General features: G+C 51.1%; 1 protein-coding gene across 1 annotated transcript; it reads right to left on the bottom strand.

Moving 5' to 3' along the window:
• Positions 1–2,174: 2,174 nt before the first annotated feature.
• LOC138999978 (histone-lysine N-methyltransferase PRDM9-like) lies at positions 2,175–15,283 on the bottom strand. Its single transcript, XM_070402216.1, has 10 exons — positions 15,215–15,283; positions 14,991–15,114; positions 14,636–14,743; positions 11,521–11,570; positions 9,328–9,484; positions 8,620–8,721; positions 8,147–8,418; positions 7,669–7,736; positions 6,410–6,603; positions 2,175–3,718 (listed from the first exon to the last, which is right to left on the bottom strand). Exons 1-10 carry the CDS (start codon positions 15,281–15,283, stop codon positions 2,175–2,177), a joined length of 2,688 nt encoding a protein of 895 aa, XP_070258317.1.
• Positions 15,284–16,048: the final 765 nt, after the last annotated feature.

Here is a 16,048-nt window from a genome sequence, read left to right as displayed (position 1 = left end):
ACAGAGGTGGAGGGGGGGCCACCGTGGGGGCAGATGGCCACACCGGGGAGGTGGGGGGAGTGAGCAGCACCTGGTGGTGTGGGGTCCCCTCCCCACTGTATCTCAGTCCCAGCTTCTCACCCAGGGACGCCAGGATCTGCCCTCCCATGCCCATCTCGGACGCCACAGAACATGGACAGTTCATGGTGTTTTCTCTGGGGATGGGGGTGGGGGCTCCACAGGGAAAGAAGACAAAACTGAAGACACACACCTTCCTTCCTTGAAAAAAGCATGAAATAGAGAAAAGAATAATGGATATTATTGAAATCACCTAGTTCATGTAGACTCACTTCACAAGCCTGGTCACGGCGAGGGAAGGGTCTTTTTTTTTAATGTGTTTTTATTGATTTCCAAGAGGACGGGAGAGGGAGAGAGAGAGAAACATCAATGAGAGAGTCATTGATCTCCTGCCTCCTGCAGGCCCCGCACTGGGGATCGAGCCCACAACCCGGGCATGTGCCCTGACCAGGAATTGAACCCTGACCTCCTGGCTCATAGGTCGAAGCTCAAGCCCTGAGCCACACCTGCCGGGCGGGAGAGGGAAGGTCATGGTCTCAGGTCGTGGGTTTGGGTGCCCCCTTCAGGAACCCTCCTCCAGGAACAGGTGCTGTGCTGGTCCCTCAGGCTGAGGGGTGACGGGCCCTCACTGGGTGTGCCTGCTCCCTGCATTGACGTCTGCTCTGCTGTAAGAAAAGTGGGGCCTCTGGCTGCTATCGGCCCCCTCGCCTCCCCAGGCAGACGCTTACCTGCTCCCTGGAGCCTCGCTGGACTCCCACCATGGGCCCATGAGGGTCGGTGCTCCCGGCCTCGGTGGATGTTGCCTGTGAACCGGTGTCCAGGAATGACCGACACGGCATGCCTGCTCTGCTCACGCGGGTCCATGGCCCATCAGACTCCCCGTAAGAAACGTGCAATTAAGGATCTCAGACGGGTCAGGGGAGGGTTAGACCCGCGGACCCAGGTACAAGGCCAGCACCGGAGCTGCTGCGAGGTGGGCTTCGCACACACTGTGAGGTGAGGTGCACCCAGCAGCTCTCAGCTGGGTGGCGCGGGCCTGGTGTCCTGGTCACTCTCAGTGCCGCCTGCTCAGGTTCAGTGAGAGGGGGTGGCTGGGGGGAGGCGCATGCCTGACGCCACGCCTCCTGCTCAGGCAGCCGAGTCCACGCAGAGAGCAGTGGGGCTGCTCGAGCTCTGAACTGGCTCCCGGGCCCCCACGCCCTCTGCCTCCCTTGTCACCTCAAGGCCTGGCAGACGCTGTTCACCGAGAGACGCGCGTTTTAGCCACCCTGAGCCAGAGGCGCCGGTGCTGACCCCACTCTGAATGACAGTCCAAAGGTGGGCCACCCTCCCACTTTATAGCTTGGAAAGAGGCACAGAGACGGGGGTCTGGCCTTAGGTCACACAGTTGTGAGGGCAGAGCTGAGTCTCAAACCCTTGTGGACGGACCTGGTGCCCACATGCTGTGCCCCAGGCGAGATGCCAACGCTACAGAGGCAGCAAGAAGAGGGCGACCAGTGCCCAGAAGAGGCAGCACAGTGCGTGCGCGCGCGCGCGCGCACACACACACACACACACACACACGCACACACACACACACACGTGCACATGCCCACCCTCCCTGGCTTTCACCTGAGCCTACAGAGGTCGGAGGAATCAGGGGAGGAGCCAGGAGAAGCCGAGGGCTTGGTGGGGGGCTATTCCCATTCCTGGTGAGTCTGTCTCAAATCCCTCTCCCTGGCAGGAACCTCACGGGACTGACACCAGATTCCGCCTTCCCGGGTTCAGGTCTGTGGCTGAGCGTTCTCTGTGGCCCTCCTGGAACTCTGCTTTCAGTGATAAGGGGGATGAGGCATGTCGGCTTCAGGTTTGTCTGGACACAAACTTTATTAAAACGAGGCCAAAAACACCTTTGGGGACATTGGTGTTGACATCCCCATAGCACTTTAGGAACTGTTTGTCTATTGCCTCTCCTCATAAAAGTGGAGGATGTTTGACCAGTTACTTCTGTACTAATTACAACTTGGGGAGGGAAAGGGGCCAGCAGGCTTCCTCTGAAGCCCCTCAGAGCTGGGGCATGAGGTATGTGGTGCCTACACTGACCTACAGCTGCTGAGGTGCGATTTAGGGCTCATGACTCACTCACCCTCCCTGCAAACACCAGACTTCTCCCCTGAGTGTGTCTTCTGGTGTCTGATGAGATGTGACTTATCTGTAAAGCCTCGCCCACACTCCCTGCACACATAGGGCTTCTCCCCTGAGTGTGTCCTCTGGTGTCTGATGAGATGTGACGTCCGTGTAAAGCCTCGCCCACACTCCCTGCACACATAGGGCTTCTCCCCTGAGTGTGTCCTCTGGTGTGTGATGAGAGTCGACCTATCTCTAAAGCCTCGCCCACACTCCCTGCACACATAGGGCTTCTCCCCTGAGTGTGTCCTCTGGTGTATGATGAGAGTTGACTTGTGTGTAAAGCCTCGCCCACACTCCCTGCACACATATGGCTTCTCCCCTGAGTGTGTCCTCTGGTGTATGATGAGATGTGACGTGTGTGTAAAGCCTCGCCCACACTCCCTGCACACATAGGGCTTCTCCCCTGAGTGTGTCCTCTGGTGTATGATGAGATGTGACGTCCGTGTAAAGCCTCGCCCACACTCCCTGCACACATAGGGCTTCTCCCCTGAGTGTGTCCTCTGGTGTGTGATGAGAGTCGACCTATCTCTAAAGCCTCGCCCACACTCCCTGCACACATAGGGCTTCTCCCCTGAGTGTGTCCTCTGGTGTTTGATGAGATCTGACTTCGTTGTAAAGCCTCGCCCACACTCCCTGCACACATAGGGCTTCTCCCCTGAGTGTGTCCTCTGGTGTATGATGAGAGATGACTTTTGTGTAAAGCCTCGCCCACACTCCCTGCACACATAAGGTTTCTCCCCTGAGTGTGTCCTCTGGTGTGTGATGAGATTGGACTTTTGTGTAAAGCCTCGCCCACACTCCCTGCACACATAGGGCTTCTCCCCTGAGTGTGTCCTCTGGTGTATGATGAGAGATGACTTATGTGTAAAGCCTCGCCCACACTCCCTGCACACATAGGGCTTCTCCCCTGAGTGTGTCCTCTGGTGTTTGATGAGATCTGACTTATGTGTAAAGCCTCGCCTACACTCTCTGCAAATATATGGCTTCTCATCTGAGTGTGTCCTCTTGTGTGTGTCGATATGTAACCCATCATTGAGGCCTTGCCCACACCCTCCATGCTTGATTGTTACAATTTTTGACCTTTTTACTCCCGCAAATAATTTGCCTGTGTTCTTGTGATTCACATTCTGGCCTGTGCTGGGCTCTTCCTCCATTATTCCCTCACGCTCACTGGAGCTCCCCATTTGTCCGTTGGGAGACCTGAAAGAGGCCCTTGAAGTTCCCCTCTGCCTGATCCTTTTAAGCAAAGGTTTGGACCTTCCTTTGACCTCTTGACCTTCAGCTTTGTCATTCCAGTCATGTGGACCAGTTTGTTGCTGCTGCTGTTGATTCTGACGCTCTGGGCCGGGTTCCTCTGACTGGAGGTGTTTTCCTGCAGATGCTCCTGGCAGAATCTCAGAGGGGTGATTGCGTTTCACATGTTGGCTGAGGAATGTCTGACTGGAGAAGGCCACAGAGCAGGAGGGACATGGGTGGATCTCTGGCTTTGGTTCTGCTGAAGGAGAAAGTTTTGGTCAGGGCAGGTGTGGGCAAGGCTGCCTGTGCCGTACGCTCTGTCTCCTGGCAAGACCTGGCCCCAGAATCATTATTACTGTGTTGACAGTGCAAGCTCTGTCTCCCACAAAGTGTTCCTTCACAGTCTATTTTTCTTTTTCTTTGTCTGCACTTCATCTTTCAAAATCCAGAGACCCCATATCAGAAGTCTTTTCTAGCCCTGACCGGTTTGGCTCAGTGGATGGAGCGTCGGCCTGCGGACCGAAGTGTCCCAGGTTTGATTCCAGTCAAGGGCATGTGCCTTGGTTGCGGGCACATCCCTGGTGGGGGGTGTGCAGGAGGCAGTTGATTGATGTTTCTGGCTCTCTATCTCTCTCCCTTCCTCTCTGTAAAAAATCAATAAAATATATTTAAAATAAAAAAGTATTTTCTACAGCCCTGGCCAGTGTGGATCAGTGGATAGAGCCTGAGCCTGTGGACTGAAAGGTCCTGGGTTTGATTCCCATCAGGGGCATGTGCCTTGGTTGCAGGCTTCTCCCCAGCCCGGGTCCTGGTCAGGGAGTGTGCAGGAGGCAACCAATCGATGTATTTCTCTCATATCGATATTTCTCTCTGTCTTTCCCTCCCTCTTCCACTCTCTCTGAAAAGCAATGGAAAAATATCCTGGGATGAGGATTGAAAAGAACAAAGGTCTTACAGGTTGCAAACTAGGGACTTTCAAGGGCCATCAGAGGCCATTTCACTCCTTATATGGGTGGGGCTATAGTGACCTTTCCATATACATGTATCTTCTAAGTCATGTTAAAGAGAAAAACCACAGGCCTGGCCAGGTTGCTCAGTGGTTGAGCATCAACCCATGAACCAGGACGTCACCAGTTCGATTCCTGGTCAGGGCACATGCCCAGGTTTTGTGCTCGATCCCAGCAGGAGGCAGCTGATCCATGTTGATATTTCTATCTCTCTCTTCGTTTCCCTTCCTCTCTCTCTCAAATCACTAAAAATATTTAAAAACAGAGAAACCATAGGCCCCAACTAGCCATTGCTTCTCTTTCAGTTTTCCACAAATCATAAAATGGAGATATGTCTTTCCTCACACAGTATTCCTACTTGATTTCTTTCAGTGTTAGCCTATTTCAAATACAATAGGAAGTCCTATTTCAAAATATCTCCCCAACCATCCCCTAGCCAGTGTGGCTCAGTAGATAGAGCGTCACCTTGGGGACTCCAGGGTCCTGGGTTTGATTCTAGTCAAGGGCACGTACCTTGGTTACAAGCTCAATCCCCAGCCCTGGTTGGGGTGTGTGTGGGAGGCAAGCTATTGATGTCTCTCTCTCTCTCTCTCTCTCTCTCTCTCTCTCTCTGTCTCTCCCCCTCCCTTCTACTCTCTCTCAAAAAAAAAAAATTGGAAAAATATCCTCGGGTGAGGATTAACAACAACAACAAAAATATTTCCCCAACTCTGCTTCTTACACTCCTGACTCCCGTCCCTCCCCAGCCAATCCGCCTTCCTCTCTCACTTGGAGTTAAAATAATCTCGGAGGGGATTCCCCACTGAAGTTTATTTTCCAAAAAATTAACAAAGCATAATTTTAGAACATGCCAGTCTGCAGCTGAAAACTGCCCAGTTGTCCCCTCTCACTCAAGAAAGTCCCCAGTATCTCAGCTTGGATCATAGGCACTGCATTTCCAGGCTGCTAGGCATCTGTCCAACCTCCGTTCTCACCCTCTGTACCGAGACTGAGACGGGAGTGGCCCTCAGCCAGCTCAAAACCCCACCTCTTTCCTCTGCTCGGGACCCTGTGCCACAGGTGTTGTAAATATTATCTCCTGAGAAAGCCCTCCCCTGACCTTCTGAATCCGACACACCCACCCTCCCCTCACACTGATGCCTAGGCACTTGTCCTGGGCCCGTTTTCTCTGAAGCGCTAATCACTGTGTAATATTAAGCACATGCACATATGTATGCCCGGGCTTCCCTCCTTCACCAGCCAGCTGCTCAGGAGCAGTGTGATTCTGATCATCGTGTTAATCTGTATGTCCAGCTCCCGGAACCCTGTGTGGCACCGAGTAGGAATTCACATGACAAGTCACTGAAATAATGAATGAATGCATGTTAACACACACATTTCATTTAGAAATATGCAGTAAATGAAGAAGAAACAGCTAAAAGTGTTTTAAAAAAACCACCCGCCTTGATGAGAGAGCTGGTTAAGTGCCTGAGAACTTTTTTTTATTTTTGCCTCTAATCCTTTCAGCACTATATGATGCTGTGCATTTTGTGCATGAAGTATTTTTTAAAATGGAACCTGGCCAGTGTGGCTCAGTTGGTTGAGCATTGTCCCATTTACCCAGAGGTAGCCAGTTTGATTCCTGGTCAGGGCACATGTCTGGGTGGTGGACTTGATCCCCAGTAGGGGGCGTGCAGGAGGCAGCAGATTGATATTCCTCTCCCTCTCCCTTCATCTCTGTCTCTAAAACCAATAAAAGCATATTTTAAAAAATTAGAACAAAAATAAAAATATTAAAATTGTTCCTAAGAATCAAAGACCTATGTGATGAATCATCAATTTCTGAAGCATCTGATTGGAAGCTTTACTGACTCTAGAGTGCATTCTACTCTACTTGAGAGTTGGACCCTGAAAACTTCTAAGAATTCCTTCTTTCTATGTTGAAGAAGAGTGGTGCCCACCTCTCCCGGCCACAGGCTCTGTCTTCCACTTGCTGCCCCACTTGATGCCCAGCTCTTGGCCATACTCTTCTCCATACCAGACCAGCAGCTCACAGCCCTTCCTCACGACCCGGCAGGTTCGGTAGAAAATCTGCCTGTGATATTGAAAGGCCACCAGGTTCTGCTCTTCGTCATCCCGGGCGCAGTTCACATACCTGGGATTGAGGCAGATGAAAGGAAGAAAAACACCGGCAATGAGTTCCCACTACCTGTCATATCCTCACTGACGCTTAAGGCCCTCAGCTCTGATGGCACCCACACCCACGCTCCTGGGGAAGCTTCTGTTCAATGCCCGAGCCTCTGTCACAACGTCACGTGAATTCCGGTCCCTAAGTCCTGCTTTCAGCGCTCATCCTGCCTAATGCCATTTCCAAAGCCTCATTCCAGACTTTCCCATCAAACCCGGTGACCTCGAGCTTCCCTAAGTTCTAAGTCAGGTTCTGTGTGACACCACAGAACTCGGTGCTTGATGTAGGACTCACATCATTCAACACTCAGCCCAAGTCTACCTTCTCTTCAGAGGCCTTTCTCGAGTCTCCCCACACTTTATTGAAGGCATCATTCAGTTGCCTCCCCCAGGTTCCCACAGAAACGTGGAGGTCTCTCTGTCTTAGAAAAATAACACAGAACAATAGTAGTTTATTCATAATCTGTCTCCCCTGATACAAGAGAGCCCCTCAGGAAAGGGCCATGAGCACTATTACTCTGCAGGCTCCAACACCCAGTTGTAGTTAGAACTGAAGCTGGGATGATGGGCTGCCCTCACAGGTTTAGACTATCCTTGGTTCAAGGCTATCTGGGCACTGGGTACTTCTTGAAAAATAGGAAAATTATAGTTAAATGTTTATGAAATAAAATGTATCATATCCATTTGCAATAAGTTCTCCCTAGGGACATGGATTGTGTGATCTGTGTAAGTAATGAATTCCTTCCTCTAAACTGGAACATGGCAGGTGTTTAACTAATGTCCATTAGATAAATCACAGAGTAATCCAGGGTCCTCAAGGTTTTCCCAGTGCCCAAAGTGGAGACTTGTATTTTGAGGACATATGCTGTACTTATGCCTCCTCTTTTCCTAAATGTCTTGATGTTGAATATCACTGTATGGAGAAAAAAGGGGAACAGAGGACTGAGGGAGACCATTAGGGAGGCATGATGGGAAGGACAGACGTGTGAGGCATGAGTGTCCTCTCTGGCATCCAGAAGCCCAGTGACCTTACCTCATCCAGTTGGCCTGAGATGTATTCTTTCCATCCACATACTCATAGCAGTTTCTGCCTTTGGTGATCTGCATTTCAGGAAAAGAAGTTAAAGGCTGTGTGTGTGTGTGTGTGTGTGTGTGTGTGTGTGTGTACATAATAGAATAATTACTTTACTGTCATCAAATCTCTTTCAGCCTGCATGGTGATTCAACTGCCAATGGTGATCACAGGATATTTTTCTTACTCATCATCTACACGTCTGAGTTGATTTGTTCACTAAGCAGGAGCCACACAAGGGAGGAGTCTGTACCACTTTGCTCCCACTTACCCTCTGATCCTTAGAGAGGAGCTCCATGTTCATGCAAAGTCTGCTCAGTACACAGAACTAACTAACCATATTGTCCCCAGCCATGTCCCAGCACGTAGAAGGTGGGGCCCACCAAGCCACAGGAGGGACGTGGGAAGCCAGAGGACAGGGAAGAGGTAAACTTCTCACCAGCCAGGAGTAGCCGCTGTTGGCTATGGCTTCATCTTCTGTGATCTGACCCTCATAAGGGCCAAAGTGCAGGCCCACCGGCAGATCGTATTCCTCATTCCACACTCCAAGCCCAGCCTCAGGGATGCCTGATGGTCTGATTCTCAACCCAGGGGGCAGAGTGAGGGCTGAGCGGTTGGCATGCCCCTTGTCCACGGCACTGTCTTTTACAAACGTAGGAGGCCCATGCACAGCACAGCTGTCAATGAAGAAGTTCTGACACTTCTCACAATCTGGAGGCAAGAGCAACAGGGATTAGGGAGGGTACAGTGCATGTTCCTGGACATGAAGAGCTTCAGAAAGAGCTCACATCAGTGAGCCTCAATCCTGTACCCCCGGTCACGAGAGGAAGGTAATGATTTGGGTACCCAGAGACGAGGTGAAATTATTGCATCAAGGACACATAACATGCTCCTTGGTGAGGGTCAGCTTACAGAGGTAGTCATCGTCCTGGGGCTCACTGATCTCTTGGTAGACACGACACTTCCTCTCTCGTAGGCTATACATCTTCACTTCGATCTCCTTTCTCCTGAGGTCTACATGGGAGAAGGGCAGGTGACTGAGGGGATGAGGTCTGGAACATGAGTCCCTGTCTTGTCAGAAAACACACAATGTCCTCCCATCAAATGATCACCTGTTCTATTATAGTATCTGGTATTTTCCTCCGTTAACTAAAAGACTAGCACTCCACACTGACTACCGATGGCTGATTCAATTTTAGTTTCTAGATGATCCCATTATGAGGTTCAACCTCCCAACCTTTAGTCATTCATAAAGTATGTATTGAGGGCACATTATGTGTTAGGCAATGAGTAAAGACCTGGGCACACAACACCAAGAGAATATGGTTGCTATTATCACAGGTGGATTTATTGGACAACTTGCATCTGTCAATTGTTTGAGATTTAATTTAATGCTTTCAAACTATATGTGACCCATGTTTCCTTACGTTCACTTTACACATTAGCATTCAGGAGCTCAGAGTGGTTGTAAGATTAGCTCAAAGCTTCAGTGTTAATGAAGCTTTCAAATCCAGTTTCAAATCCAGGCCTATGCAAAGTCCACCCCACATACCTAGGCTATACTGATCGGCCTTTCTAGAGGAAGTAGTGGAACTGAAATCTCCAAAGTATTTAACTTACCCAATTTCGATCTAGGGTGCTGTCTGGAGGTACTTGCTTCTCCAGGAGGGGGCACTGGTTTCTGGGTCTGCTCTGAGCCACTTGCAGTCAACAAATTTGCTGTTCCTGACAATTCCTTCAAACTAGACTCATTACTTAATGGCGCCCTGGACTTTGCCTTCAATGTGAAAGTCACATATTAAAAGGTAACACGCATTTATTTAATTATGTAGTGTTTATGATATACATGACTTTAATGAACACTTCAACAACTCTTTGAAATACCTGGGAAGTATGAATATTAGAGGAAAAAGAAATGGCCAATGTGGGTTTTGAATCGAAGACTAGAACCCATGCCTTAAGGATCTTTCTTTATAGAACAGTGAGAGTGAAGGATACTGGGAAGAGAATAAGACATAGTTGAGCCCTAACCAGTGTAGCTCAGTTGATAGAGTGTCTGCCTGCGGACTGAAGGGTCCTGAGTTTGATTCCGATCAAGGGCAAGTGCCTTGTTTGTAGGCTCCTCTTCCCTGGCTCGGGCCCTGGTCTGGGCTTATGCAGGAGGCAACTAATCAATGTGTCTCTCTCACATCGATATTTTTTTCTATTTCTCCCTCTCTCTTCTATTCTCCCTAAAAATCAATGAGAAAATATCCTTGGGTGAGGATTAAGAAAAAAAGAAAGAAAGAAAGAAATAGTTGGCAGAGCCCTGGCTGGTGTAGCTCAGTTGGTTGGACTGAAGGTTTGCCGGTTCCATTCCCAGTCAGGGCACAAGCCCCAGTTACAGATTAGATCCCAGGTTGGGGTCTGTGTAGGAGGCAACCGATCCATGTTTTTCTCTCTCACTGATGCTTCTCTCCCTCTCCCTTCCTCTCTCTCTAAAATCAGTAAAAACATATATTTTTAAAAAGAAATGGCTGGCAGAAACCTATCATGACAATAAAGAAAATTATGTTAAAATGTGCAAAGTACTATATCATGGAAAGAATATTTGTAATTAGATTAGTTGGTTCCCACCAATTCTGTTTGAATAAGGTTGTGCTACTAGCTAGTTCTCTTCAGTTTCCTGACCTATACCATGCTAATTCTTAATGATATAGTGAACATGAAATATAATGTTCAACAAAGTGTTCTGGGAGCTCTTTGATATAGTATGAATGTGAGATTACAGTCCTGCTATCAATGTACCTCTCAGCCATCTCTATATTTGAAATCACATGTAAATTATCTTTATTATTCTTTGACCCTATTCTATTTTAATTTGTAAATTTGAAAGCACTCATTCAGCAAACATTCAGGGGGCTCTGAGCTGGGCCTGGGACTTCTGAGAAGAATCTGGTGTGAACCAAAGAGCTCACAATGCAGAGGTAGGCAGGCAGAGCAAATGATTCAAACAAGATGACACTGGCCTAATTAGAGCTCAGAGAAAGAAGCCATACTTCTTCTTACTGGAATGAGCATTTAAAACCAGTTCCAGATGGGTGAGCTTCTATTGAATAGTGTGTCATCTCTATGAAGTCCTTAAGTCACTTTATTGTTTATTGTTTCTCAATCGTCAAGCCTGAAGCTCCCCACAGTTGAGAGATGCTTTCTTTTATTTGACCGGGAGGCTCTGATGCTGGGGCTCCTATGTCCCTCTTCATGTGGGACCATGCACTGTGCAAACTGCCTAGATGTCAGTGAGCTTCCGTGAGTCGGAAGTCTTAGTGCATCTCTCACTGCAGCATAGCGTTTGGAATCAGCAGTCAGTGAAAGATGTAATCATGGATGGATAAGACAGTGGAAAGTGCATAAAACTATGGAAATTTTAATGAGCTTGTAAGTGGTTTAGAGATGAAGCTATGGATTAGATTGCACGACCACCGATACTGTGATCTCAGACATATAATCAAACACTTGTATATGTCTGAAACCTCAGTTTCCTCTTCAGAAATGGTGATAGTTATAGTACCTACCTCAGAGGGTTGTGGTAAGGTGTAAGTGAGTTTATTCACGTAGAATTCCTAGAGTCTGAAGCATTGTGAAGATAAAACCCGTGGTAGCTACTATTGTTGCTGATGTTATTAAGGACTAAGATGATATTGGTTATTTTGTTGAAGAGGTCAGGAAAGGAAGGTGGCAGTTTCTAGGGTGCACTGTGATTTTTCCTCCTCTTCCCTGCATTTGCATCCAGGAGGAAGATTTTCTTTTCAACAGGATTTGGGAAATACTCACCTTCTGATGTTTATTCTGTTCCACTCTGAAGGCCACCGAAGAAGGTTTAGCTAAAAGATGTTGAGAAATCAATAATATATATAATTTCAGAGAGGAAGGGAGAGGGCGAGGGAGAGAGAGATAGAAACATCAATGATGATAGAGAATCATGGATTAGCTGCCTCCTGAACACCCCTCACCAAGGATCGAGCCCACAACCTGGGCATGTGCCCTGACCGTGAATTGAGCTGTGACCTCCTGGTTCATAGGTTGATGCTCAATCTCTGATCCACGCCTGCCGGGTGAGAAATCAGTTTTGGTTGGCAATTGTTTCAAAATCTGGAGATTCTTATTCTTTCAGAATTCTGAATTAGAGAGTATTCCAAGGACAGACCAAGGATGATTGGAAAATGTTTTTTGATGTTTCATTAGGCTTATGCTTTTCTTGGGAGCATCAGCTAATTTTCTTAAATGTTTAAAAACAGACCAAACCCCATCTGTACTTCATCCTCTGTTCAATATATATATTTAAATTGGCCTAGCCCTGCCCTGGCGGCTCAGTTGCGGCTTCGATCCTTATTGGGGCATACATGGGAGGCAACTGATGGATGTTCCTCTCTCACATTGATGTTTCTGTCTCCCTTTCTGTCTCCCTTCCTTCCTATCTCTAGATTCAATGAATATCCTTGGGTGAGGATTTAAAAAATAAAATTTCCCTAAAAAGCCAAAAAAAAAATTGTCCTTTCATGACACAAGTATAATAAAGGTCATGTAACTGCAAAGAAATTCCACTGTGCAACCTGGCCCCTTCTCCTCTCTGTCTTCTGTCTTCACACTGGCCTTGTCCAGTCCAATGGCACCAGGACCACCTTGCCTCCTTTCTTTCTTATCCTTCCTCCTTTGCACATATGGACTGTGCCCACCTTCCCCAATCACTAGATTCTGTTCAGCATCACACAGTCTTAGGAACAAAGACTCAGGTCTAGTCACCACAGAAACAGAGTTTCGGGGAAGTTAGAGATAACGTTGTGACCTCAGCTATGTTTCAACCTCAGACCCATGGAACTACGGACCCTACCAACCAGACTTTCATGAAACCTGGCAGATGATGCCATGGCTGACATGGAACCTGATACAGCGATGAACTACTTCCTACCCTGGCCCACAACCCCACCCCCTAACTGCCATGAGCAATATTTTTCCCATATGCCCCCATGCAGGTCTTAGAGCACGGCTCACCTGTCAGACCTTCCTCCTTCTATGGGATGACAACTTTTCTGAATTAGTTATTTTTTTACTCACTTTTATATTTTTGTATGCTTACTTATTAATGTTCTATTAATATATAATTATTTTATTACTCATTCATCACCATTTATCTCCCTCTATTATTATTTTTTAATCCTCACCTGAGGACATATGTTTATTGATTTTAGAGAGAGAGAGGAATAGAAAGAAAGAGAGGGAAACATGGATGTGAGAGAGAAACATCGATGAGTTGTCCCATACACACCCCGACTGGGGATGGAACCCGAAACCTTTCTGGTGTATGGGAGGATGCTCCAAACAACTGAGCCACCCAGCCAGGGCTATTTATTTATTTTTATTTTGAGAGAATGTTTATTAAAGCTGGGGACATTGCCCTAACAGGTTTGGCTCAGTGGATGGAGTGTCGGCCTGCGGACTCAGGGGTCCCAGGTTCGATTCCAGTCGGGGGCGTGTGCCTTGGTTGTGGGCGCATCCCCAGTGGGGAGTGTGCAGGAGGCAGCTGATTGATGTTTTAAAAAAATTTTAGAAGAAAAAAAAAATTAAAGCTGGGGACATTGAAACAAGGAAGGACTTAGGATAGAAGCAGCAGCAGGAGAGAGGCTAGGCGGGGCTGCTGTGTTGCTCTAGAAAGGTTATAGCAAAGAGTTCAGCCTAGGCGGGTGGCTTTGGCTCATTGGAAAGTCATAGAAAATGCGCCTTGGAGACAGGTTCAGGGGGTTAGCCTGAATGAGCTGCCGCTGCCCGTACTCCCTGGTGCAAGTCTCCTGAGTCTCTTAGTTTAGGAGATGCACACCTGTCGGGGGCGGGGGGGGGGGGGGGGGTGGAGTAGAGAGGGGAAGGAGGGCGGAGGGAGAGGGGTGGGTGTGCTCACGGAGAGAGAACAGCTTAAAATATATATGGTCTGTATATCTATCTATATATCTATACAAATATCTATCTATCATCTATCTATCTATCTATCTATCTATCTATCTATCATCTATCTATATCTATCTATCTATCTATCTATCTATCTATCTATATCTATCTATCTATATCTATCTATCATCTATCTATGTATTAGAGTCCCATTGCACAAAATAAATTTATGCACTGGGGGCGTGGCCGGGAGCGGGGGCGGGAATCCCTCAGCTGGCCTCTGACAGTCTGGGAGCCCTGGGATCTATCGCCTGCAGAGAGAGGCCCCGTTCAGCAACCCCAGCTCTGCATTGGTGGCCTGGGCCTCCCTCTTTGGGGTGATGGGGAGCCCCCATTGATCACCCAGAGGCTAGTGGCCTGGGCCTCCCTCTGCAGGGCATCATGGGGGATGGTGGTGCCGGACCGATTGCGTTTCACAGGCCTTGGCTGGCCTGGCGCCAGTGGGTGTCATAGCCTGGTCATCTGGTGGGTCCTTCAGCTGATCCTCCCTGGATTTGCATATTATGGTTTTATTATTATAGATTTGGGGGGTGGGTCTGGGTAGAGGTGAGCAAAGGGGGAGAAATGGGGGACCTCCGTGATAGTGTCAACACTAAATCTGTATATAATTATTGTGACACATTTAAAGAGGTTCTATGAACCTGGCCAGTGTGGCTCAGTGGTTGGGCCTCGACCTATGAACCGTGAGGTCCCGGATGAATCCCCGTCAGGGCCCCAGACCAGGTTCCCGGCACGATCCCGGTGGGGGGCCCGCAGGAGGCAGTGATGGAGGTTTCTCTCTCTCTCTCTCTCTCTCTCTCTCTAATAAATTATTAATAAAAAGGGGTTTATGTGAACAGCCCCTGGCTGTGTAACTGCTTTGCCTCTTGCTCGTCCCTGGTAACTCCCGAGAGGCCGCCCGACCTGCACCCGGGTCGGGGTCAGGCACCTGCGCGCCCTCCGCCCTCACCTCGCGGCCTCGGGGTCCACTCGTCATCCGAGTCCTCGGAGTCCTCGGCCCGGGGCTTGGCGGTCCTCCCGCGGCGACACATGAACGCGGGGCGAGGGGCCCTGAGACCTGGAAGGAGAGAAAGAAAGTCTGTCCTGCGGGCGAAGAGCTGAGGGAACGAACCGCAGAGTCAGCGCCGGCCGGGAGCGCGGAGCCCGGGGCGCCCTGGACGGAGCACCCCACCCCCACCCCCACCCCCCGCGGTCCCGTCACCCCCCCCCGCCACCCCCACCCCCCGCGGCCCCGTCACCCCCTCCTGGTCACCCCCTCCCGTCACCCCCTCCCGTCACCCCCCCACCCCCCGCGGCCCCGTCACCGATGCTGAGCAGCGCCTCGTAGTTGCTCTTCACGTTCCGGTGCCGGGCTCGCTCCCAGGCGCCCATCTGCGCCCACTCCTCCCGGGAGAAGAAGGCGGACACGTCCCTGCAGGCGGCCCTGGACTGGAGGAGAGACCGTCCGTGCGTCCGTCCGCCCCGGCCCGAGGGGGGCGCCCCGTCCCCACCTCCTCACCCCCGCCCCCACCCCCCGCGGACCCCTCACCTTGGGCCTGCGCCCCGCTCTCCCCGCCTCCTCCTCGGGGCGCTCCTGCGGGCCCCTGTCGGGGTTCATGGTGCCGCCACCCGAACCCCAGCCCGAGGCCGCGGTGCCTGTGGAAGGAGGAGGCGCTGAGGGACCCGCTCCCGCCGGGCGGGGCGTCCCCACGGGACAGAACCGGACCCGGGACCCGGGACCAGAGGCCGAGGCTGCGGCCATTGAGACCCACCGGGGGCGGCCTCCTTCCCGTGCAGCCGGGGCGTCTCAGGGGGCGACTGAGGGGCGCGGTCGGGGGTCTGAGGGGCGCGGTCGGGGGGTCTGAGGGGCGCGGTGGGGGGGGTCTGAGGGTCGCGGTCGGGGGGTCTGAGGGTCGCGGTCGGGGGGTCTGAGGGGCGCGGTGGGGGGGGTCTGAGGGGCGCGGTCGGGGGTCTGAGGGGCGCGGTCGGGGGGTCTGAGGGGCGCGGTGGGGGGGGTCTGAGGGGCGCGGTCGGGGGGGACTGAGGGTCGCGGTCGGGGGGACTGAGGGGCGCGGTCGGGGGGTCTGAGGGGCGCGGTCGGGGGGGACTGAGGGGCGCGGTCGGGGGGTCTGAGGGGCGCGGTCGGGGGGGACTGAGGAGCGCGGTGGGGGGGGGGTCTGAGGGGCGCGGTCGGGGGGGACTGAGGAGCGCGGTGGGGGGGGGTCTGAGGGGCGCGGTCGGGGGGTCTGAGGGGCGCGGTGGGGGGGTCTGAGGGGCGCGGTCGGGGGGGGTCTGAGGGGCGCGGTCGGGGGGTCTGAGGGGCGCGGTCGGGGGGGTCTGAGGGGCGCGGTGGGGGGGGTCTGAGGGGCGCGGTCGGGGGGGT

The sequence above is a fragment of the Myotis yumanensis genome, unplaced genomic scaffold, assembly GCF_028538775.1.
Source record: "Myotis yumanensis isolate MYYU_CA2020_CCGP unplaced genomic scaffold, mMyoYum1.0.hap1 SCAF_23, whole genome shotgun sequence".
NCBI lineage: Eukaryota > Metazoa > Chordata > Mammalia > Chiroptera > Vespertilionidae > Myotis > Myotis yumanensis.
This window is presented reverse-complemented; position numbering and strand designations above follow the sequence as displayed.